The 22,695-nt window shown below is 55.0% G+C and overlaps 3 protein-coding genes across 13 annotated transcripts; 2 read left to right on the top strand and 1 right to left on the bottom strand.

Annotated features, from left to right (window-relative positions):
• Window positions 1-455: 455 nt before the first annotated feature.
• Window positions 456-13,537, top strand: Nlrx1 (NLR family member X1). Of its 8 annotated transcripts, none has more exons than XM_013155574.3 (11): window positions 456-474; window positions 1,782-1,834; window positions 3,726-3,850; window positions 4,379-4,448; window positions 4,877-4,977; window positions 5,412-6,031; window positions 6,748-7,560; window positions 9,588-10,183; window positions 10,978-11,064; window positions 11,785-12,036; window positions 12,457-13,537. In XM_013155574.3, the coding sequence occupies exons 3-11, from the start codon at window positions 3,781-3,783 to the stop codon at window positions 12,776-12,778; spliced, it is 2,931 nt and encodes a 976-aa protein (XP_013011028.2). In that variant the 5' UTR covers window positions 456-474; window positions 1,782-1,834; window positions 3,726-3,780; the 3' UTR covers window positions 12,779-13,537. The 8 variants fall into 8 exon arrangements, with proteins under 8 accessions (XP_013011028.2, XP_003472821.2, XP_013011026.2 ...); XM_003472773.5 differs by lacking the exon at window positions 456-474 and adding an exon at window positions 736-884; XM_013155572.3 differs by lacking the exon at window positions 456-474 and adding an exon at window positions 741-894.
• A 410-nt stretch (window positions 13,538-13,947) lies between these two features.
• Window positions 13,948-17,859, top strand: Nherf4 (NHERF family PDZ scaffold protein 4). Of its 4 annotated transcripts, XM_013155579.2 has the most exons (11): window positions 13,983-14,022; window positions 14,403-14,433; window positions 14,564-14,628; window positions 14,934-15,145; window positions 15,416-15,605; window positions 15,711-15,847; window positions 16,099-16,303; window positions 16,483-16,679; window positions 16,755-16,982; window positions 17,122-17,322; window positions 17,529-17,859. In XM_013155579.2, exons 1-11 carry the CDS (start codon window positions 14,007-14,009, stop codon window positions 17,556-17,558), a joined length of 1,512 nt encoding a protein of 503 aa, XP_013011033.1. In that variant the 5' UTR covers window positions 13,983-14,006; the 3' UTR covers window positions 17,559-17,859. The 4 variants fall into 4 exon arrangements, with proteins under 4 accessions (XP_063111983.1, XP_013011033.1, XP_013011032.1 ...); XM_063255913.1 differs by lacking the exon at window positions 14,564-14,628 and having other exon boundaries at window positions 13,948-14,022; XM_013155578.3 differs by lacking the exon at window positions 13,983-14,022 and having other exon boundaries at window positions 14,107-14,433.
• A 319-nt stretch (window positions 17,860-18,178) lies between these two features.
• On the bottom strand, window positions 18,179-22,344 carry Drc12 (dynein regulatory complex subunit 12 homolog). Its single transcript, XM_023566198.2, has 7 exons — window positions 22,162-22,344; window positions 21,757-21,830; window positions 21,357-21,427; window positions 20,582-20,701; window positions 19,876-19,968; window positions 18,526-18,656; window positions 18,179-18,364 (listed from the first exon to the last, which is right to left on the bottom strand). Exons 2-7 carry the CDS (start codon window positions 21,825-21,827, stop codon window positions 18,236-18,238), a joined length of 615 nt encoding a protein of 204 aa, XP_023421966.1. The 5' UTR covers window positions 21,828-21,830; window positions 22,162-22,344; the 3' UTR covers window positions 18,179-18,235.
• Window positions 22,345-22,695: the final 351 nt, after the last annotated feature.

A 22,695-nucleotide genomic window follows, 5' to 3' on the forward strand; every position in this document is an offset into this window, starting at 1 on the left:
CTTGCATACTTCCGTTCTCAGACGTTGCACACCTGTGTCTGCAGGTAGAGGTGTGCCTTGATGGTGGCCCGTGGGTGGCTCTTCCCTCTGCCGCTATGTGAGCCCTGGGTGTTCCTCGTGAGGCATAAGGGTGGGGCTCTGAGGACCTGAAGCCTCAGACAGGAAAAGCAAGTTGGTGTGGGAACTGTCCTTCAGCCCCATTCTTCTTAGGCCTCACCAGAGTGACAAGGAGCTGCATACTAAAGAGGGCCAGGTACAAAAGGGAGGATCCAAAGCCGGGTGTGGTGGCACATGCCTGTAATCCCAGCACTTAGGAGGCTGATGCAGGAGGATCCCTGGGAGTTCAAGAGCAGCCTAGGTTACAAAGTGAGCTCAAGGCCAGCCTGAACTACATAGCAAGACCCTGTCTCAGAAAGACAAAACACAAGCAAACAAAAAGGAGAACCCAGAAGGAGGACCTGAAGAAGGGTTCAGGTATTTGAGAAGGTGACAGAGGTGGAGGTTGGGTGGGATGGTGGGGGGAGAGGGGGAAGCATTTCAGAAAGGTCCTGGGGTGACGTAGGAAGGCTTGGGCCTGAGATTCTGGTACTGGATCATCCGGTTCCCACCTGGGCCAGCCTGCCAAGTCGTTCCACCCTTCTGAGCTTCAGTGTTCATCTGTGAAATGGGCCTATCAACAGCCCAGCCTGGGAGGTGGTTAGTGAGGTCACTGGGCCGGGCTAGCCCTTGGGAACCTGCAGGGGGCAGTACCAGCGGCGGCGGGGTGCGAGGGTGCGGAAGGCCTTGCCCGGGAGCGGGCGGGGCGGGAGTCCCCGCCCAGCGCCCCTGTCGCGGAATCGCCCCGCCGGACTCCGCGGCCAGGGCGCCGTGGCTCGCGCGCTCCGGTGCGCTCGGGTGCGCGCTGCGGGGCGGCTGCCGGGTGCTGGGCGGGCCAGGCGGGCAGGAAGTGCGGCGCCGAGCGGGCCGGGAACTGAAACTCCGAGCCGCAGGGCCGGGCAGCCGCGGGTAGAGGCCTAGCTGGGTCGGTGGCCCTCCGGCTCCGCTGGGCGGCTGCACTTGGCGGGAGCGCGGGCGGGGCGCGGAGTGGGGAGGCGCTGAGCAAGTGCGGCGGCTGGGAGTTCTCGGCTGGAGCAAGTGGCACCGGGCCGGGCCGCTGGGAACGGGTGCGGGTGATCGCAGCTTTTCCTGTGGGTCCCCAAAGCCATCTGAAAGGAGGAGAGCTGCTTGGGACTCAGCCTGCTGCGTGTCCCTGGATCTCTGGGAACACTGGCCCTGTGCTTTCCCGGAGACCAGGGTGATCAGCAGACAATCGTGGCCCTGTGCGTCCCACCGTGACTCAGTGGCTCTGCATCTGATGCCAACCCTGAAATTTCCCTGGGTGTGCACTCTTAACCCATCCCCACCTCCTGGGACTCCTGCATTGAGCCCTGTCAGCACCTTAGTCAGCTGCTGCACTGGTTGGGCCTGTAAGCCCTGCCACCCTGGGCAGCCACACAGAGAAGGGTCCCCTCCCTTATCCTCTGACCTCCGGAGTGCCCAAGGCTCTGGGTAGAGGCCTGCCTTTAGGGGAGCTGTGGAGCTCGTGAAAGGCTTCCTAAGAGAAGACTTTTGAACAATATTTTAAAAGATTGGGATTCTGATAGTGAAGAAAGGTCATTCTGAGCTGAATAACGTAAGCACAAAGTTCAGAAAGTGAGTGACAGAAAACCATGGCCCTGTGGCCACTGGTCGAGAGCAGAAGATGCTGACACACTGGGTAATGCTTGCTGTCTGCCTCTTAGATCCCGGGACTCACACCGTGCCATGGAGAAGAGGCTGTGCACAGCATAAACAGGTAACCAGCGAGGAAAACTTGCCTCTTACAATGGAAACCACCACCCCCGCTTTTTTTTTTTTTTTTTGGTACCAGGTACCAGGAATTGAACTCATGACCTAGCGTTTATCAGGCAGGTGCTCATGCCGCTGAGCTAAATCCCCAGCCCAGAATGGAAACCCTTTTAAGGAACCTCTGAAGAAGTGTATCTTGTGTGGGAAACGTGGATGATAAGAATGCGCAACTTCTTTTCTTTTCTTTTTTTTTTTTTTTATCGGTACTGGGAATTGAACTCAGGACTGCCTGCCTGCAAGGCTGGCGCTTATGCCGCTGAGCTAAATCCCTGGCCCCAAGAATGTGCAGTTTCTATCCAAGTTGATTTCTCCATTTACTGGCTTCTTCCATGGGAGGCATATAACAGGTTTTCCTGGAAAGAAACAGAAAGAAATTTCAAAAGAGATTAAGAGAGCTCAAATAATGGGATTTATGCCAGTTACATACAAGGATCCTGCATATCTCAAAGACCTTAAAGTTTGCAACATCTAGGGTTGGGGATTTAACTCAATGGCATAAACACCTCCCTGGCAAGTGCGAGGTGGTGAGTTCAATCCCTGGTACCAAAAAAAAAAAAAAAAAAAAAAAAAAAAATTGCAACATCAAATAATGGTAATTTCATAAAATTATTACCGATAAACTCACTTTATAGTAAGTGGTTGTATGCCATTGTTGAGTCATACTAACCTTTGGGTAGAAAAATGTTTCAGGACTCAAGCTTTCCCCCATACCACTGAATGTTCACTGAATAGATTGTGTATTGGAAACACTAATATGCTTTACATTGTCTATGCCAGGAATAAAAGTGGGCCTGTATGACTGTCCCCCACCCCAAAAATGAGAGTAAGAATACAGTGCGCCTGGAGAATGAGACGGGGGCAAACTCAAAATAACTGTGGGCCGGGCATGGGCTGCTTGTCGGTAACCTTGGACTGCAGGGCAGTCTGGACTGAGGGGCTGGAATGGACTGAGACTGCAAGCAGGGCGCCCCCTTTGACAAGGGGCTCTGGACCAGCGACCGGAAGGCAGAGCAGTGGGGAGGACAGTTCCCACTGTGGAAGGGGCAGGGGAGGACGGTTTGAACAAAAACTTCAGGAGGCCAGGTTCCAGTGTTGAATGAGTATTTAGGAAGAGCCGTGGTGAAGCAACTAGAAGGGAAAGGGAAGGATAAGTCCGCTTTCACACGGGTGAAGTTTGAAGCAGAATGTCATTAGGACTCTGTCAAGTAGGAAGTCCGTTCACTCATTTATTATTTATATCAGCCTCAAAGGCAGCTTACATAAAAGTCACAGAGAAGATAAAATGATAAAACCATTAAAACTCAGCTAAAAGGGTCTGATGGTTGGGGACCAAAGACAGAAGGGAGTAGATAATAATTACTGGAAAATGTGGACTGGAAGGCTATTTAAAATGAACACAGGACTCCGAGCTGAGCTCACTGGAGAAAGGGCGGCTGAAAGCTGAGTTTGGCATTTGGTTTGGTTTGGTTTTTTGAGACAGGGGCTTGCTCTGTAGCCCAAGCTGGCCTCAAACTTGTGGTGATGCTCCAGCCTTGGTGAGTGCTGGGATTACAGGCATGCACCACTGCACCCACCCAGCTTCTCAAAGCAGATTATTGGGCTAGGAGTCAGGACCAAGGCGTTTATGAAGCCTTAGGAGAGAGGCAAACGGTGGTAGGAGATGAACTGGGGTCATTCAGGTTGGGGTCATCAGAGAAGGAGGAGAGCGGGACACTGGCCAGGGCTACATCTGAGGGAGGCCTGGGGGATGCCCCTCCTCACTGGCATAGGACAGGGTTGTGTGGGAGGAAGGCAGGGAGGTGGGTGGTGGCCACACATTCACACCATTCTCCTTGCAGGGGAGCGGGCACGAAGGTGGTGCCAAGTCGCCAGGCTCTGACTTTTTCTCCCAGAATGAGGTGGGGGCACCATTTGTCCAGGGCATCTTGGGGCTCTCGTCTTGGAAGAATACCCCGGCTACCAGGTAAGCACAAAGCAGGGGTTTCTGTTGCTACCTCTCCTGCTTCTCAGAGTCTGGGTGGCATCTCCTAGAGAGCAGGGATCCCAGACACCAGGGGCACTAGGCCCAGCTCTGGTTCTCTGTGTTGACTCTCCTATGTCATCTCGTCTCTCTGAGCTTCCTTTTTCCCTGCCTAAAATCTGAGAGTGGGACTAGATGATCTTCTGGAATCCCTTCCAGCTCCACAAGTCCAGGAATATTTGTCTGATTTTCTTTTGCATTTAACAGATATGAAATATTAACCTAAGCACCCAATCCTGGGTTAGGATCTAGATATATAACAGTGAACAAAAACAGATGTGGTTCCTGGCTGGGATCTCTTATGGGGGGTGGTGAATATTAATCAAATAATCACGTGGTAAAACATAGGACTGCACAATAATTACTAAAGTGGGGTGCTTCGTGTTGCTATGAGAACAAGTAAGGGGTCTGTGTCCGGGTGGGGAAACGTGGACAGTATCTGGAGATGCTGTTTCTGTCTTCTCTCTGCAGATGATCACAGCCCCTTCCTGATCCACCGGAGATGGCTGTCTAGAAGGGAGCGGCCCCTTGGGCCGCTTAGGTGAGGCCTTGATGTCATGCCTTAGAATGCATCTCAGGCACAGCCCAGCAGACTGGAAAGGGCTGGACATGGCACTAAATCGATCCCTTTGAGAAGGGACTGTGGTTCTCAGAGGTGGTGGCTGCCAGGCCTTGAAGGAAGTTAGCTTAGATCACCTATGTAGAAGTCATGGTGGGGGGGAGGGGGAACCTGTGAGAAGCGGGTGGGCCTGGCAGTTATCAGCATGAGTTCCATGCAGGCAGTTGGTTGTGGGGGATGGAGGGCCAGAGTGAAGACTTAGTCCCTGGGAAACGGTGAGAATTGGGTGTCCAGGGTTGGGCTTGGGTCTTATGCAGTGGGGAGTCCAGCAGGGCATGCTGGACTCAGAGGCTATGCAAGGTTGACCCCCATATCCAAGCCACAGCTCATCCCCTCTCCTTGCCCCCCAGGGCCTCTGAACGCCTCCATGGAAGCTCAGCAGAGAGTGCTCCCCACAGTGCTCCCCAGGCTAGAAGGCATGCACAGCTGTTCCAGAGCTCCTCTGCGGCTGGTAAAGGACTGGCTGGGATCCAGATGGCGGGAGGGGTGGAGAGGAGAGACCTGAGGAGGAGCAGGGTGAGGGAGGTTAGAGGATCCACTGCCCTCAACCTTCAGTGGTCCCTCCTCCCCTGCCTGTGATACTTGTGCAGCGCACACCGACTGTGAAGAAAGCACTCGAGACACACTACCTTCTGCCAACTTTGGGGCAAGCAGCCAGGTTAAGACTATGCACAGATACCTAACCGTGAAGCTGGTCAACACAGCCTTACCTTCCAAAGGCTCCTCACCATCTGCCACAGGAGTTTTAAATGCCCAGACACCCCTATTTTCCGAGGGAGTCCTGGCTTCCAGTATCTCTGGGTGCTGTCTTGATGCCTGTCCTCACCCTAACCCCAGCATCTCCAGCCCCTCTCCCTGATCCAGGTCTCTCACCTTCCCATCTAGACGCTATACGTCAGCACCGCCAGAACCTGGTTGAGTGGTTCAGCCGGCTGCCCAGGGAGGAGCGGCAGTTTGGCCCGACCTTTGCCCTTGACACAGCCCATGTGGACCCTGTGATCCGAGAGAGCACCCCTGATGAGCTGTTTCGGCCGTCTTCAGCACTGGCCTTGGATCATCAGTCACCCACAGCAGGGCTCCCCCCGCTGGCCCTGTCTGAGCTCTTTAACCCAGATGCCTCTGGGCGCCGGGTGCAGACGGTGGTGCTCTATGGGACTGTGGGCATGGGCAAGAGCACGCTAGTGCGCAAGATGGTCCTGGACTGGTGCTATGGGCAGTTGCCAGCCTTCGAGCTACTCATCCCCTTCTCCTGTGAGGACCTGTCATCGCTGGGCCCAGCCCCTGCCTCCCTGTGCCAACTGGTAGCCCAGCGCTACACACCCCTGAAGGAGGTCCTGCCCCTGATGTCTACTGCCGGCTCCCGAGTGCTCTTTGTGCTCCATGGCTTGGAGCGTCTGAACCTGGACTTCCGGCTGGCAGGCACAGGGCTTTGCAGTGACCCGAAGGAGCCAGGTGCACCAGCTGCCATCATCGTCAATCTGCTGCGCAAATATATGCTGCCTGAGGTGGGTGACCCGTGGCCACACCCCGCTACTGCTGCCCCTTGACCTGCCCTCTGAGGCAGCGGTGATGAACCTATGGCACGCATGTGGCAGCAGCCAAGCCGAGCCCTCTGTCTGCATGCCAGCCAAGTGCATGAGTTGTTTTTTCCAAACTAAAAGCTCAGTATTCAGGTTTGATTACGATGGCCCTTTGCAATTAATAAGTAGGTTTGGGATTCTTGCTCTCGTTGCTGCTATAGGGAGCCTTGGGTCCTGGCTCACGTTTGTCAGGTAGGATAGGCCCTCAGCTAGTTCACATCCTGGCCTTTCTACTTCCCAGTTGTGGGATCTGAACAAGTGATTAACTTCCCCAAGCTTCAATTCCCAGCATCATAGAGTCAAACTGATCAAGTGAGATCCTGCATGCAATGTGCTTAATTTGGTGTCCTGGACCATCATAGATGTTCAGTGATTGTTATGATTATTATAGTCACTGTTCTCTCCATCTTTAGATGGACACTCAGTCTTCAGGGGCTTGAAGTAATCAGGGCACTCAGGGGTTTTTTTTTGTTTGTTTCTTGAGACAAAGTCTTGCCTATAGTTCTGGCTGATCTTGAACTCACTATGTAGCCCAGGCTGATCTTGAGTCCACAGCGATCCTCCTGTCTCAGCCTCTGAAGTGCTTGGATTACGGGTGTGCCTGGCAGGTCTTTCTTAACCCTCAAACATGCCGTTCCCAGGCCAGCATTCTGGTGACCACTCGGCCTTCTGCCATCAGCCGCATCCCCAGCAAATACGTGGGCCGCTATGGTGAGATCTGTGGCTTCTCTGATACCAACCTGCAGAAGCTCTACTTCCAGCTGCGCCTCAACCAGCCCGACTGCAGGCACAGTGCAGGGATCCTGGCCACGCCAGCTCAGCGGGACCACCTGGTGCAGATGCTGTCCCGGAACTTGGAAGGCCACCACCAGATCGCCACTGCCTGCTTCCTGCCCTCCTACTGCTGGCTTGTCTGTGCAACCTTACACTTCCTGCATGCCCCGACCCCTGCTGGCCAGACCCTCACAAGCATCTACACCAGCTTCCTGCGGCTCAACTTCAGTGGGGAGATGCTGGACAGCACTGACGCCTCTAACTTATCCCTGATGGCCTACGCAGCCCGAACCATGGGCAAGCTGGCCTATGAGGGTGTGTCCTCCCGCAAGACCTACTTCTCAGAAGAGGATGTCCGGGGCTGCCTGGAGGCTGGCGTCAAAACAGAAGAGGAATTTCAGCTGCTGCATGTCTTCCGCCGGGATGCCCTGAGGTTTTTCCTGGCCCCGTGTGTGGAGCCGGGGCACCTGGGCACCTTTGTGTTCACTGTGCCTGCCATGCAGGAGTACCTGGCCGCCCTCTACATCGTGCTGGGTTTGCGCAAGACAACCCTGCAACGGGTGGGCAAGGAGGTGGCCGAGCTGGTGGGCCGTGTTGGGGAGGATGTCAGCCTGGTACTGGGCATCGTGGCCAAGCTGCTCCCTCTGCGGATTCTGCCTCTGCTCTTCAACTTGCTCAAGGTAACAGCCCCAAGACAGTAACCTTTGCTTTTCCCTCCCAGGACCCCAAACTGCCTACCATCCGGCTCTTCAAGCACTCGCCCTTCTCCCACTACGAAAGCACTGCGTTTCGCATAGGTGCAAGTCTTTACCTGAGCTCTGGATTTAGCTCTGGGGAGTTTGGCTTCTGCTGGGATTGAGGCCTGAGGAATGAGAGGAAGAAGCCTTGGGTTGGGGAGGCTCGGGGCTGGGAGGGATGTGAGGGCGTGGGGACTCTCCTGACAAGCGCAGATGGACCCTAATAGCAGTTGGCTTCTTCCATCTCTCCTCCTAGTCTTTGTTGCCAGGAAGCAGGGGTCACTACAGTCCAGGATCTGTCCTTTGCTCACAAACTTGATTGTATCTGTTTCCCCAGATGTGACTCGGATCTGGCAGTGATGACTCACCCTAACTCAATCACAAGACAGGTTTATAAGGCAGATGCCATTTTATTCATTTATGCTAGGAGGATGATTGCATTGGTAATTGGCTTAGGATGCTCCATCCTAGGTGCAGTTCTGCCCCAGAAAGCCATCGAGGGCCTGGGGGAGTAGGGCGGTGCACAGATCTCCTGAGGAATTGAGAGAGCCACTCTGCTGTCTGCCTGACACTTCTTCAGGCTTCTTCCTTTCATATCGACCTGGAGATGAAACATTATTATGGTCCCTTTTATGTAGATTTTTAAAATTTTGGTGTTTTTGTGACACAATCTCCCTATGTGGTCCAGGTTGGGCTTTAACTTACTATATGCACGCTAGACTCAAACTTGTGATTTCCTGCTTCAGCCTCTCAAGTGCTGAGACTGTAGGTGTGCACCACCCTGCCTGGATTTTTCTGAGACAGGGATTCGATTTGTAGAAAGGAGCCTTGAGGTAGTAGGAAGGAGCTGCACCAATTGTAGTTGCTGTGATGATGAAAATATTGAAGCTAGTGATGTATTTCAGCACCTAGCACAGCTCAAACTCCAGGCCTCACACAGCTGGCCTTCTGCACCTGCTGGCTTTGCACCCATGTACTCAACTAACTGCAGATGAAGATGCTTGAAAAAAATGGGACTGAGCTGTATCTCAGTACAGAGGGTACTTGGTACGCACAAGGCCCTGGGTCCAATTCCTGTATGCACACACACACACACACACACACACACACACACGATTACTTGTATATTTTTTTGAAAAAAAATTGCATGTTTTGAACATGTGCAGACTCTTCAATCCAATGTAACACTTTACATGTATAGTTACAGTGTAATAGTTATTTACGTAGCTTTTATATATATATATATATATATATATATATATATATATATATTTTGTCTTTTGTCTTTTTCCTTTTTATTGGTACCAGGGATCGCACTCACCACTGCCTGCTTGCAAGGCAGGTGCTTATGCCGCTGAGCTAAACCCCCAGCCCCATTATTATTATTATTATTTTGGTAGTGGGAATTGAACTCAGGACCTTGCACTTGCCAAGTGGTCTCTGTGTCTATCCCTGGCCCTCTTAAGTATCTTAACTATTTAGAGATGATTTAGAGATGATTTAAAATATGCAGAGGATGTGGGTAAGCCGGATGCAAATACTACAGCATTTTACATCAGGGACTTGAGCACTCATGGGTTTTCAGTTTCCGTGAGGGGTCCTGGGAACCAAGCCGTGAAGATGCCAAGGGACAATCTCGAATGCTTGCTCCTTCCTGCCATCTCCCAGGCTGGGAAATGGGTAGGTGCTCAGGAAAAAACAAGGAGTTCCTAAAGCCTGGAGTACATTAGACAGGTATTTGACAGATGGCCCTGGGAAGGTCCCGCTGGGGCCAGATAATGGAAAGCATTGTATTCTAGGCTGTTTAGTTTGCCACACAGGGAGTGGGATGCAGTGGAGCTGCTCCAGTAGGGGACCAATGTGACCCTGCAAGTCATGAGGCTGGAGCAGGAAGGGTGGACCTTAATTTGCACCTTGGTGGCTGAGCAAGCACATGGGAGGTCCCAGCGCCCACCCCGCTGCTTTTCCAGGTGGTCCCTCGAGTGTTTGGGCGCATGGTGGGAAAGAGCCGGGAGGCCGTGGCCCAGGCCATGGTGCTGGAGATGTTCCGAGAGGAGGACTACTACAATGATGATGTCCTGGACCAGATGAGTGCCAGTATCCTGGGTGTGGAGGGCCCCCGGCGCCACCCCGATGAGCCCCCAGAGGATGAAGTCTTTGAGCTGTTCCCCATGTTCATGGCGGGGCTTCTGTCTGCCCACAACCGGGCAGTGCTGGCTCAGCTTGGCTGCCCCATCAAGAACCTGGATGCCCTGGAGAATGCCCAGGCTATCAAGAAGAAGCTGGGCAAGCTGGGCCGGCAGGTGCTGCCGCCCTCGGAGCTCCTTGACCACCTCTTCTTCCATTACGAGTTCCAGAACCAGCGCTTCTCTGCCGAGGTGCTCAGCTCCCTGCGCCAGCTCAACTTGGCAGGTGTGCGCATGACACCCCGCAAGTGTACAGTGGTGGCAGCTGTCCTGGGCAGTGGAAAGCATGCCCTGGACGAGGTGAACTTGGCCTCCTGCCAGCTGGACCCTGCTGGACTGCGCACACTCATGCCTGTCTTCCTGCGTGCCCGGAAGCTGGGGTAAGGACCTGTCCTCATGTGCAGGTGTGAAGAGGGGAGAGGATGGGTGACAGAGAAGGTGCTAGGGAAACCAGCCACCCTGAAGAAGGACCAGCTGGTGTGTATTCATCTCTTCTCTGTTGCCATAGCAAAACCCCTGAGGCTGGATACTTTATAAAGAAAAGAGGGGCTGGGGATTTAGCTCAGCAGCATAAGCACCTGTCTTGCAAGTAGGCGGTCGTGAGTTCAATTCCCGGTACCGATAAAAAATGAAAAAGACAAAAAAAAATATGTATTATAAGAAAAGAAAGTATTTAAATGCCAGATTGGAGGTTGAGTCTGAGACTGGGCAGTTGCATTGACTCAGCCTCTGTAGAGGGCCATCTTTCCTGCATTACAACACGTGTGCAGAGGAGGCATGACCTTGCTTTCTAACAACCCACTCTCAGGAGGGCTCACTCTGCAAGGCCAACATTAATCCCCATCAAGTGGGGGGGAACCTCCAGTGCCCTAACTGCCCTGCACTGGGCCTCCTGTCTCAAGGTCCTGCCACCTTGGTCCCTAATGCAGTGGTCCCCAATACTGATACACTGGGGAACAAGCTTCCTAAGTCAAGGACTCTTGTGGAACAAACCACATGCAGACCTTACCGGGGTGGGATGGAATGTGGTGTGGGCAGAGGTGACCAGAGCAGCAGGTAGTGGGTAGGTGTGATGCAAGAGGCAGACCGGGGAGGGAAGCGCTCTGGAGATGGGCGGCCTCCATACTGATCCGCCTTGCCCTCTCACCTCCTCTCTGGCCACCTTCCACTCCAGCTTACAACTCAACAGCCTGGGCCCTGAGGCCTGCAGGGACCTCCGAGACCTGCTGCTGCATGACCAGTGCCAAATTACCACCCTGCGGTGAGTGCCCAGGAGGGAGACTCTGGCCATCTTGGTGGCCAGCGCAGGTCAAGGGTGACTCCCTGCTTCACAGCATACTTGGCACAGTTAAGGGAGCGGGAGCCAAGACCCCATGTAGCCCCCAAATCCAGGTGCATTACTCGCAGGGGGCAAGGGGAGGATGCCATCATAATAGGTGCTAAGAAAGCCTCTGGCTAACACCAGCCTAGGGGCAGGGAGGCTTCAGTAATAACTGGGTTGGTTGCCTGGTAACAGAGCCACTGATCCCTCCCAGGACTCTTCCTGCAGCCTCACCAGGATGACTCCAAGGCTAGGCACTGGATAGGAGCTCCCAAAGTGTGGGCTGACTTTCTGGTTGGGGGGGGGGGGAGATAGGGAGGAGCAGGAGGGAGGAGCCAGAGAGGAAGGAAAAGCAGCAACTGGGGAGAGAGAGAAGGAAGATGGGAAATAGTGGTGAGGAAGAGAGAGAGAGGAGAGGGAGGAAGAGCCAGGGAGCAAAGAGGTGGAAAGAGGGAACAGAGGGAGGAAAAGCCCACGTCCGCTCACCATCACTCCTCTGCAGGGGCCACACTCCCTGCGTCCCTGCCGCCTTCTCCTTGGCCTGCATTTCCGTGTCCAGCTGTCTCCACCCCAGGGTGTGTCCCGTTTGGCGCAAGCCCTGATGCCCAGCACAGGGCACCTGCCATGGGCCCTCATAACCTCGGTTGCTTGTGACTCTAGGTTGTCTAACAACCCATTGACGGCGGCAGGTGCTGCCCTGCTGTTGGAGGGGCTGGCAGGAAACACCTCGCTGACACACCTGTCCCTGCTGCACACCGGCCTTGGGGACGAGGGCCTGGAGTTGCTAGCTGCCCAGCTGGACCGCAACCATCAGCTGCAGGAGCTGAACGTGGCCTACAATGGCGCTGGTGACAAGGCAGCCCTGGCCCTGGCAAAGGCGGCTCGGGAGCACCCTTCCCTGGAGCTGCTGCAGTGAGTCTTGTCGCTGGTCCCATGACCCCCGCCCCTCAGCCCTTTGCTTTCCCTTCTTCTGCCCCAGGACTGCTCTGGGCCTGGGCCTGGTGTCTGTCCTCTCTCCCTGGACTCTGGCTGACCCCTGCCAACTCAGTACTGAAACAACCACCCTGTGTGTCACTGGGCCTTACCCTGCCCTGCCCTTTCTCCTAGAGACCCATTGTCCCTGTCCTGTGCTGAAGTCGCACGTCATTCCCTACCTCCCAGTGCCCAACATCTACCATCACTGGCTAACTGCAAGTTCTTATCACATTTATCCATCACATTTGGCAGCCAGGGGCCGAGATGCCCCTCCTGTCACCGATGTTATGGATCCACCATAGAGGGGCCCCTTTCTCAGCCCGGATGAGTGATGCCTGCCCTTCTCTTTTCTGCCAGCCTCTACTTCAATGAGCTGAGCTCAGAAGGCCGCCAGGTCCTGCGAGACTTGGGGGGCACTGCTGAAGGCGGTGCCCGGGTTGTGGCATCACTGACAGAGGGGACAGCCGTGTCGGAGTACTGGTCGATGATCCTCAGTGAAGTACAGCGGAACCTCAACAGCTGGGACTGGACACGGGTCCGGCGCCACCTTGAGCTACTGCTTCGGGATCTGGAAGATAACCGAGGTGCCACCCTTAATCCTTGGCGCAAGGCCCAGCTGCTGCGAGTGGAGGGTGAGGTCAAGGCCCTCCTGGAGCAGCTGGGGAGCCCTGGCAGCTGAACAGGGGCAACTGAGACCTGGCTGTGGGGACCACTGACTGCAATGCCTCCCCTCTGGCCCACACCTCTTTCCTGCCTGGATTCTACTCCTTCTAGAAAGCCCCCCTCAGCTGGGCACAGTGGCACATGCCTGTAATAGCCCAGCCAATCAAGAGGCTGAGGCAGGAGGATTGCAAATTTGAGGGTAGCCTGAATACTTAGTGAGACCCTGCCTCAAAAAACAAAATAAAACAAAAAAAACCCCCAAAACCAGAAAGCTGAGTATCTAGCTCAGTATTAAAATCCTTTCTGGGTTCAACTCCCAGTACTAAGGGAGATGAATGGTGCTTCAGGGCTGGACAGTGGCCTCCGCCCTGTGGAGCATGTCCACCTAGGGCCTGTACAGCTGGAATTTCCGGGGTCAGCATCAGAGATGGTGGACTGTTGCTTGGTCTTGGAGATGGGACATGCCTCTTCTCTCATTGGCTGAAAGGACTAAGGATATGGCATCTGAGTGACCACCTGCTCTGTGGCACCACCACCCATCTTCTCTCTCTTTCCACTCGAGGAGCCTCTGATTGTGCCAGAGGCACACTTCTCACACCTGCCATGCCAGGGCTTCGCTCCTGCTTTACGCTCACCTGTGGGCACCAAGGATGCCGTCACATTGGTGCTTTCCTGGCCCTCAGGCTCCCTGCACCACGCTGGTCCCGAGGGCCTGGTGGCCTCCCATGGCCCGGCACACCCATGTTGCTGCTATTAAAAAGCCAAGTGTCTTCCACCTATGGTGCCTCCACGTCCTTCTTTGATGCTTCCAAAAAAGGGCATTGTTTTTGGTCATTCTGATTAAGCTGCTCACCACTTTCTGTTGCCAGAGCTCCTGGATGCTGACTCGGCTGCAGAGGCTGGGAGGGAGAGGCTCATGCCCAAGATACTGCGATGGGGTTTGGCCGCGTTGTCCTCTGTCTTATCTTTTCCTCCTCCCCTGGGTTTGCATTCTGCCTTCTTATGTGCCGAGGGGCAAACAGGTTTACTACAGGATCTCCAGAGAAAGCTGGGCCCCAGGCATGGGCAGGAGGAATGCACACACTTCCCCATAATCCCAAGACTCTCATCAGTGTTAACCATTACCCTGCAGCTTCCACCACGGAGTCTTCAAGGAGGCGGGACTTGGGGAGGGGTAGGTAGGAGGGTCACCTGGTTACAATGGACCTTGTCCCTAGGCTGAACACTGGGTCACTGATCCAACTATGGAGGCAGCTGCAGGTAGGAGGCTGGGAGGTATCCTCTGGAGGGTACTTTGGGCAGTTGGGGTCCCTGAGCGGATCTGGAGACTTTGGGATTAGGGGACACCTGATGTTGGGGCTTGGATCCCTGAGGCAAATCCTCGAGGTCAGGAGGACAAGTGAGTTGACATTTCTGTCTACCTGGTCCACACCCTGTACTGATATGCTCAGATTTATGAGCCATGACTTGCAGGGAAAACAACAGCCTTGTTCGTATCACATTCTTAGAAAGGGAAAACTCTTTTGAGCCAAACGGGGAAAAACTGGGTTTGGGGTTCCCCAAATCCTCAGTTTATGACCATAGAAGAGGTGTGTTGCGGGGGAGGAATTGCCTTTCCTTTCACCCACCTCTTTGTCCAGGAGATCTTCGGGACACAGCTTCCTTACCTCTGTAAGTGACGTGAAGGCTCGGGCAAGGGAGGAAGACATGGGAGCGCGGTGGCCTTCAGCACGAGCGCCTAAGACAGCTGAGGACTCAGGTCCAGCTGCCAGCTTCTTTTGCCTTTCCTGCCTCCTTGCAGGAAGTTTAAGTTTAACCCAAAGCTGGGCATTGACAATCCAGTCCTCTCCCTGGCCGAAGACACTGGTAACCCTCTCTTGCCCCCTGACAACCATTGCCTTTCCCAGGAGACAGCACAGCTCACACAGCTTCCTATCTCCTTGGTAACCACTCTGCCTCCTTCTGATGCCGGTGCTACGCAGAGCGGGGGTGGGGGCACATTTCCTCTGTCCTAGGCACGCTGTCCACACAATGTTAGCCACATTGCCCAACCTCCCACTGGGCGGAGGGGTACCCTGGCGGGAGGCAGTAATTACCAATCATGCAATGGACCTGTACTTGGGGTGTGTCCCCTATTGTCCCCCTTTTCTGCTGCCCATTCCCCCCTCCAGGTCCCTGGAACTTGGAGCGGCCTCGATTCTGTCTGCTGAGCAAAGAGGAGGGCGGGAGTTTCGGTTTTCACCTGAAGCAGCGGCTGGGCAAGGCTGGGCATGAGGTGTGCAGGGTGGAGCCAGGCACCTCTGCCCACCACCAGGGTCTCCAGAAAGGAGACCAGATCCTGGCCGTGAACAACAATGTCGTGGAACACGAGGACTATGTGGTGGTGAGGCTGGGCTGGGCCTCCCCGTGGCATGGGAGGGCATTCCTTCCACACACAGCACCTTAGCGGGGGAAGCTGGCCGGCCAACTCCCCGGCATCATGGTACAGGGCCCAACCTGCTCCCCACCTCTCAGGAGACAGGGGTGCCCACGGAAAAACGGTTGGGTAAAGGCATTAGAGGGCATGTTTCCACCATGCAAAATGTAAGTTCCAGGGAGGTCCCGGGACCTGGCAAGGCAGACGCCTCCTCTCTCCCCGCATGCCTCTGTTCAGGTGGTGCGTCACATCCGGGCCAGTGGTCCCAGGGTGTTGCTGACAGTCTTGGCAAGGAATGTGTATGATGTGACCCAAGCTCAGCGGGGGAACGACGCCCACCTCTGTCCTGTTCTAGACTCAGGGGTCCGGCCCCGGCTGTGCCACGTAGTGAAAGATGAGGGTGGCTTTGGCTTCAGTGTCACACATGGTGAGCTTAGAGGCGGAGGGCTGTGGTCAGGAAGGGGACCTGAGTCTTTGTTCTGGGGAGGCAGCAGACTGGCCCTTGCTTTTCTTTTTTCTTTTTTGGTTCCAGGAGCTCAGGGTCCCTTCTGGCTGGTGCTAAGTGCAGGAGGAGCAGCCGACAGGGCAGGGGTGCCCCCTGGGGCCCGGCTGCTGGAAGTGAATGGAGTCAGCGTGGAGAAGTTCACTCATAACCAGCTCAGCAAGAAGGTAGCTGCTGCTCCCTTTCCCCACGCCCACCGGCGGGGGCGGGGCCACAGGCCCCCCCCCCCCCCCCCCCCGCAACACCGGGGTCCTTATCTGGTGGCCTGCATTCCAGGCCGTCCTTCCTCTCCAGTTTATGTCAGGCCAGCTACTTAGTGCCTCATTCCTGTGCCTGGGAGGAAGGGCTGAGAGGAGGTGCCTGCCTCTTCCCTTCCTACCCAGATGGCTGATGCTGGCGTCCTGCTGGGTCCCCACAGCTTTGGCAGAGTGGAAAGCAGGTGACTCTGCTAGTGGCAGGGCCAGAGGTGGAGGAGCAGTGTCGCCAGCTGGGAATGCCTCTAGCCGCACCCCTGGCAGAGGGCTGGGCACTGCCTGCCAAGCCCCGGTGTCTGCACCTAGAGAAGGGGCCCAAGGGCTTTGGGTTCCTGCTTCGGGAAGAGAAGGACACTGATGGCCGTCTCGGTGAGTGGGAGCTGTAGGGGTGGGCACGGCAAGTGGACCTTGCATGTGCATGAGCATGCTTCTTAGGGCACAAAAGACGGCAACCTCTTCCCGTGGGTCCCCCACCCTCGTGTAAACATGGTGACCTGGGGTTGCACAGGGGTAAACTGGGGAGGAGCATGAGGATGTCTATGTCCCAGGGCAGTTCCTGTGGGAGGTGGACCCGGGCCTGCCGGCCGAGAAGGCCGGGATGAGGGCAGGGGACCGACTGGTGGCTGTGGCCGGGGAGAGTGTGGAGGCACTGCGCCATGAGGAGACAGTGTCCAGGATCCGGGAACAGGGCTCTCGCGTAACCCTCATTGTCGTGGACGCTGAGGCTGACCGCTTCTTCCGCATGGTAGGTGCTGAGCGAAGGGAAGGGCGGGAACAGAGTAGGGCTGAGTGCAACAGGTTTGCTCAATCTGCCCCTCAGGTTCGCCTGTCCCCACTCCTCTTCTTGGAGAGCACAGAGGCTGCTGCCTCCTCCCAGGCCACCAACTCAACCTCTCCGGTTGAGACTGAGAACCGACCAGCGGAACACAGAGCGGGGTTTCCTGGGCCTCCTGGCTCGAGCCAGTGCTTCCTGTACCCCGGGCCTGGTGGTGCCTATGGTTTCCGACTCAGCTGTATGACAACAGGGCCTCATCTCTTTATCTCTCAGGTGACGGATGCCCCATGAAATGGACCTTCTCCACCTTTACCTCCCCATCAGCCTCCTTCATCTCCCTGCCAGAGCCTCAGAACACCCAGAAAACTTCTCTCCGCCGTCCTATATTCTATGTATCTCCCTGTGCCCCCAGGTGACCCCAGGAGGCTCAGCTGCCAGGGCAGGGCTGCAAATGGGAGACACGGTTCTGGAGGTGAACGGGTATCCTGTGGGCGGTGACAGTGACCCGGAAAGGCTTCGGCAGCTGGTGGAAGCTGAGCCACCCCTCTGTCTGACGCTGGCAGCCAGGTCTCAAGAGGGCTTGAAAGCCTGGACTGCCCCAGGGTCTGGAGAGGTGAGGAAGGACAGCCAGAGCTGGGAACAGCCAAAGAAAGGCAAAGACAAACCGCTGGAAAGGACCGACTGGGAGGACTGAGGAGGGGGCGCTTTGCTGGTCATGGGAGGGGGGGACCCACGGAGTGAGTGCTACTCCTGGACATTTCAGGTCAGGCTGGGCAGGAAAACTCTTCTGCTCCTGGAACAACCTTCCTCTCTGTGCAGGACTGGGCTCTGGCCTCGGATCTGCTGTAGAACAGCTCTGCCTAGCACGGATCTGCGGGTGGTGTTCCTGCCTCGCAGCCCACGGTGGCGGGAGCAGAGGGATGCTCAGAGGTGGGAGCTGGAGGACTCCGAGGCATCACTGAAGGGACTTTCCAGGTCTCCCTCCCATCCTATGGGCTCCCTTCCTGCCAAGGATGTCGTCGGAGGCCATGAGAAGAAGCCAGAGGCTCCAGGGGACTTGTGGGAACTCCGGAGAGCTGCACACAGGGTGAAGTCCTGCCTGAGGAGGGGCGCTGTGGGGCTGGCTAGGATTAAAACCATTTGGAAGCTGGCCTAGCTCTGACTCCAGTATAACTCAAGAATTTGGAGAGCAGTTATACCCTCTCCTGTGGACACCCAAGCATCGTGAGGGCAGGTGCCTAGATACTACCATGTCTTGTTATAGGAATGGCCTTTCCTGTAAATCTGGCTGTCTGTCTTTGTGCTTTGGGGGGAAGGGGAGGTACTTTGAAAGAATCAGCAAGGACCTAGGATGAAGGGATGGGATCCAGTTTCTGTCAGATTTCTCCGTTACTCAGCCTCTGGGACAGGGGTCAACTCAGAACTGCACTGTGCCTCCGCCCCACCAGCAACCAAGCCCACAGCTCTGCTCTGTTCCACATCAAGACACTTTATTGCTGGGCCTTGGAAACTAGAGGTCAGTAGCCTCAAAGATCCAGGGGACTGAGGTCAAACTGGCGCAGCAGCTCCTTGTGCCTGGCATGAAGTCCCAGTGCAGCCTCGTCCCGCTGAGGCTTGACGGCTCTCAGCTTGGCCAAGAGCAGGTCCAGGCTGTCCTGCAGACATCTCGTGTGCACCAACAGGCCTGGTGTGCCCCCTCCATCAACCCTCCGAGACCCTGCCCCTTCCCCTGGGCTGGCCCTCTTCACACCAGCTGTGGGGCACGGTGATGGAGTGCAGAGTACTGGGTGGATGGGGCTTGAGGGGTGGTGCTTACGTCCAAGATTTCCTTGAACTTGGCCTCCATGTCTGTCACTTGGGCCTGAAGCCGGGCCAGGGTCCGGTCTCGTTCTCCCAGGGCTTGCTCAAGCTTTTCCCTCGAGGCCTCAGCCTCTGTCTGGCAGGTTTCTGGGGGTAAGGCAGAATGATCAGAGAGGACAGGATGGTGACACTCTACCCCTGGATGGTCCACAAAGGCACCTAAAAGGACACCATGAGGGGGATCATTCCAAATTCTCTCAGGGTCATCAACTTTCCTGTAGTCTCTGCAAAAAGCCAAAGGCCTGCTGGTGCATGCCTCTAATCCCAGCACTTGGGAGGCTGATGCAGGAGGATCAGTACGAGTTGGAGGCCTAAAAGGGAGTTCGAGACCAGCCCAAACTACACAGTAAGACCTGTCTCAAAACAAAAACAAGACAGAAAGCCAAAGAGTCAACTGGTATTAAAAAAAAAATGGTGGGCTTGAGACAGGCTGGTTGCCATTTATGCCTGGTATCACCTGGGCCATAGCTACTTTTTTTAAAATTTTTTTTTTTTGTCTTTTTTCCTTTTTATTGGTACCAGGGATCGAACTCACGACTGCCTGCTTGCAAGGCAGGTGCTTATGCCGCTGAGCTAAATCCCCAGCCCCCATAGCTACTTTTTTGAGTCTCAGTTTTTTCATCTTCAAAGAGAAACTGATATACATCTTGCTTGATATAATTCTTCAACGAGAAAATGGATGCTAAAATGCCTTTGTATACAGGAGGGTTCAATAAATGTTGATTTGAACTAAGGCAAAGATCAGGGAAGGAACTTGGGGTCTGTAGGGAAGATAAAGAGATACGGAAGGTACTCAGGGTAAGAACACATGAAAACAAGAACACTCTGAGGCCAAAATTATGAAAGTCCTCTTGTGCCACACTAAGATATTTCAACTTTCGTGCAAGCAAGAGGGAAGAGAAACAATAGCTTCTTGTTTTCTATATTTCTGCTTTTCAGAGGGTTTATTTATTTATTTGGTAATGTCTAGGTAGTAGGCCTTGAAGGCACAGAAGCAAATGGGTCTAACAGTTTCCTTTAGTTTTGTGCAAAAGTCTGTTAAGTGAAGAGGGAATCAGTTTTGCCCAGGAGAGATAAAGCAGTGGAGGGATTGGAGAGGCCAAGCAAAGGGGGACGCAGGTGCAGGACCCAGCGTTTCCCTCCCCTGTGGCACCTCAGGATGGTGTTTAAGGAGAGTCCAGGAGAAGACAAATCAAACTCACATTCAGCCAACAGATGGCGACCTCTCAGAGGAAGCCTTTGAGCAGCACCCTTCACCCCGGACTTGGGGGTCACCTGAGAGGAAGGAAGCAGGCAGGGGACTTACCTAACTGCTGCCGAAGGAGTCTCACTTCCTTTTCCAGCTGCTCTCTGCGGGCATCCATCTCCCCCTGCAGGGCCTGCTGTTGGCGGCTCATCTCTGAGGTGGGGCAGTGGTCAGTCAGGGATCCACGGAGGATGGAGGCCCAGAGAAAGGAATGAGCTTGTGGGTGTGGACAACGGTCCTACTTGCGGTGATGCTGAGAAGCTGGGAGACCCTGAATCAGAACTCCTGCCCCAATACCAGTTTAGGAGAGCTAGGAGTGGTGGTGCATGCCTGTAATCCCAGCACTTAGGAGGCTGAGACAGGAGGATCACTGTGACTCTGTGGCCAGCCTGGGCTACACAGTAAATTCAAGTCCAGCCTGAACTGCATAGTGAGACCCTGTCTCAAAAAAAGACATTAAAAAAAAAAAAAAAAACCCAGAAAACTGAATCAGCTTAGGATGGAGATTCCACTCACGGGAAAAATGACATAATGGATTTTTGCACCCCACAAGGCATCAGGCAGATGAGATAGACATTCAGGAAGGTCCCTGCCTGGGATGCCAGAGATCTGCTTTTGGATCTTTCCGGATCCAGCCTGTGCAGGGAATGCTGAGACAAGGCCTGCAGGCAGAACCCTCTGTGTGTCCCCTTTTCGCATCCTTGGGCCCCTTGGTTGCCCTCTTCCAGGCCTCTGTCTTTCATTGTTTGACCAACCAACCACACACCTGTAAATATTGCCTTGCCCTCACGTTGGGCCTCTTGCAGTTCGGCTGCCAATCCTCGCAGTCTCTGCTTCAGCTGCTCTTCCGAGGCCTTGGCTCGGCGGGCCTCATCCCTCCACAGAGCTGTGAACAGTCCCAGAGCCACACTCAGAACCGGCTGCAGGTCACCCAGAATCAGCTGCCAGGGGCTGAGTGAACTTTGCTCACCCCTGAAAACCTGGAGGCTGAGTATCTGGCCTGTTATTCTGTTTATCTCTCTCACCCCAAATCCTATCTGCTGTTCATCATAAGAAAAATTCCCTCCCTGTTTTGGTTAAAAAAAATTTCCTTCCTTCTGGGCATAGTGGCGCATGCCTGTAATCCGAGCAGGAAGATCACTGTGAGTTTGAAGCCAGCCTGGGCTACCTAGTGAGTTCAAAGCCAGCCTGAACTACTTTTGTGAGACCCTGTCTCACGGGAGATTTTGGCAGGAGGATCCCAAGTTCAAGGCCAGCCTTGTAGTGAGACTCTGCCTCAAAATAGAATAGAGGGACCTGGGATGTAGCTCAGGGGTGAAGCCCTTGTCTGCTATCTGCAAAGCCCTGGCTTCCATCTCCAGGATGGGGGTGGAGCTTTCTTCATCAGCTTTTACTGCCCAGCCCTCCTCCACAGTCTTTTCCCACTGGTGATGGTGATGGTGATTGTCTCAGACCCACACATATCTCCAATCCTGTAGCCCCTGAGGACACAGAAATGCCCCTGTGCCACCTCTGGTGCCCCCAGTCTTCACCCTTCTCACCCAAGTGGTCTTTCAGCAGCTCATTCTCCAGCAACACCAGCCTGTGCTTGGCCTCGGCCTCCGCATCTGCCCTGGCAAATGGGTAGAGCCTTAGTTTACTGCAGTCTCAGTCGGCCCTACCCCTGGCCTTGCTCCTACGTGAGACCAGAGGACCAGTCCATGAGGGACCTCTGAGGACAGTCTGCTGCCATCACCGCTATCCCCCACCATTCAGCCTCCACAGTGACAGAGCTGTAGGAAGGCACAGAGATAGACAGGACTCAGGGAGTGTGGGTGACCACTTCTTCAGTTTCTCGGCTGTGTTCAAGGCTTGTCATGCAGAGGTTCTCCGCCCTGAGGACCTCTGTGTGCAGGCCGGGACACAAACAAGCAGGGACACTTATTTCCTACCGCCACTCACCAGAACCCGAGTTCTTTTTTTTTCTTCTGTGCCCCAGTTTTTCTCCTTTTTTCTTTGGTCTTAGGTGGCATGTCCTGGGGGAGGAAGGGCTCAGGGTGTAGGGCTGGACACAGGGACGCTTTCCTGACCCCCGGAAGGACCAGGCGTCTCAGGAGGGTCACACTCCACTGCCCACGTCTGTCTCACACTTTCCGGAAGCTCTGGGTCTCCTGGGAACCGCAGGCGGGGCTGGGGCAGGGGCAGGACGGTTGGAGACATCACTCCTCCCATCCCTCCTTTAGGGAAAGTAAGTTCTGGGCCTAGTCCTCTCTCTCCTCCATCATCCTCACCCCCCCCCCCACCAGTGGGATTCTGGATCCCTCTCTCCCTCAGTGTAGGGGTCTCCGCGTGGGGTGCCTCACCCACCAGGAGGGGCTGAGAGTCCAAGTAGGTGGAGCCTAAGGAGAAGCCCGGCCCTGGCAGCCAATCCAGGAGGGCGAAGCTCCCGGGGGCGGGGCCAGCCGGGAAGGCTGGATTCCTGCCGGCTTCTTGTTGTCCGGGCAACTGGGAACCGCGGAGTCCCGGGAGGGTGCAGCCGGCTAGGTCAGCTCCCGGAGCTTGCAGGGGGAAGGTCCTGGGGGGTCCGTCCCCCTTGGCCCCCAAGCTCTAAGTACAGTTGGGAGAGAAAAGGCTTTCTGCTAATTAGCTATGTCTCACTTCCACGTAGGCACTACCGCAGTTTGGATCCGAGATGACAGCGTTGCGCTGACGGAGGAAGAGGACCGAGGGGAGCCATCTTGGGCAGTGCACGTGCCGGGGTCCCCATAGCACAGCGACATTATTAGGCTTGAAACCGAGGAGCCCTTCTTCCCAAAAGCGTCGCACAGTGTACAAGGGAAACAAATGCAGGAACAGATAGTGAAAAAAATTTTTCACTTCAGATGAATGAGAACGGAGCAG

This window comes from Cavia porcellus, unplaced genomic scaffold (assembly GCF_034190915.1).
Source record: "Cavia porcellus strain 051 isolate PalLab524CR breed Dunkin Hartley unplaced genomic scaffold, mCavPor4.1 scaffold_9, whole genome shotgun sequence".
Classification (NCBI taxonomy): Eukaryota; Metazoa; Chordata; class Mammalia; order Rodentia; family Caviidae; genus Cavia; species Cavia porcellus.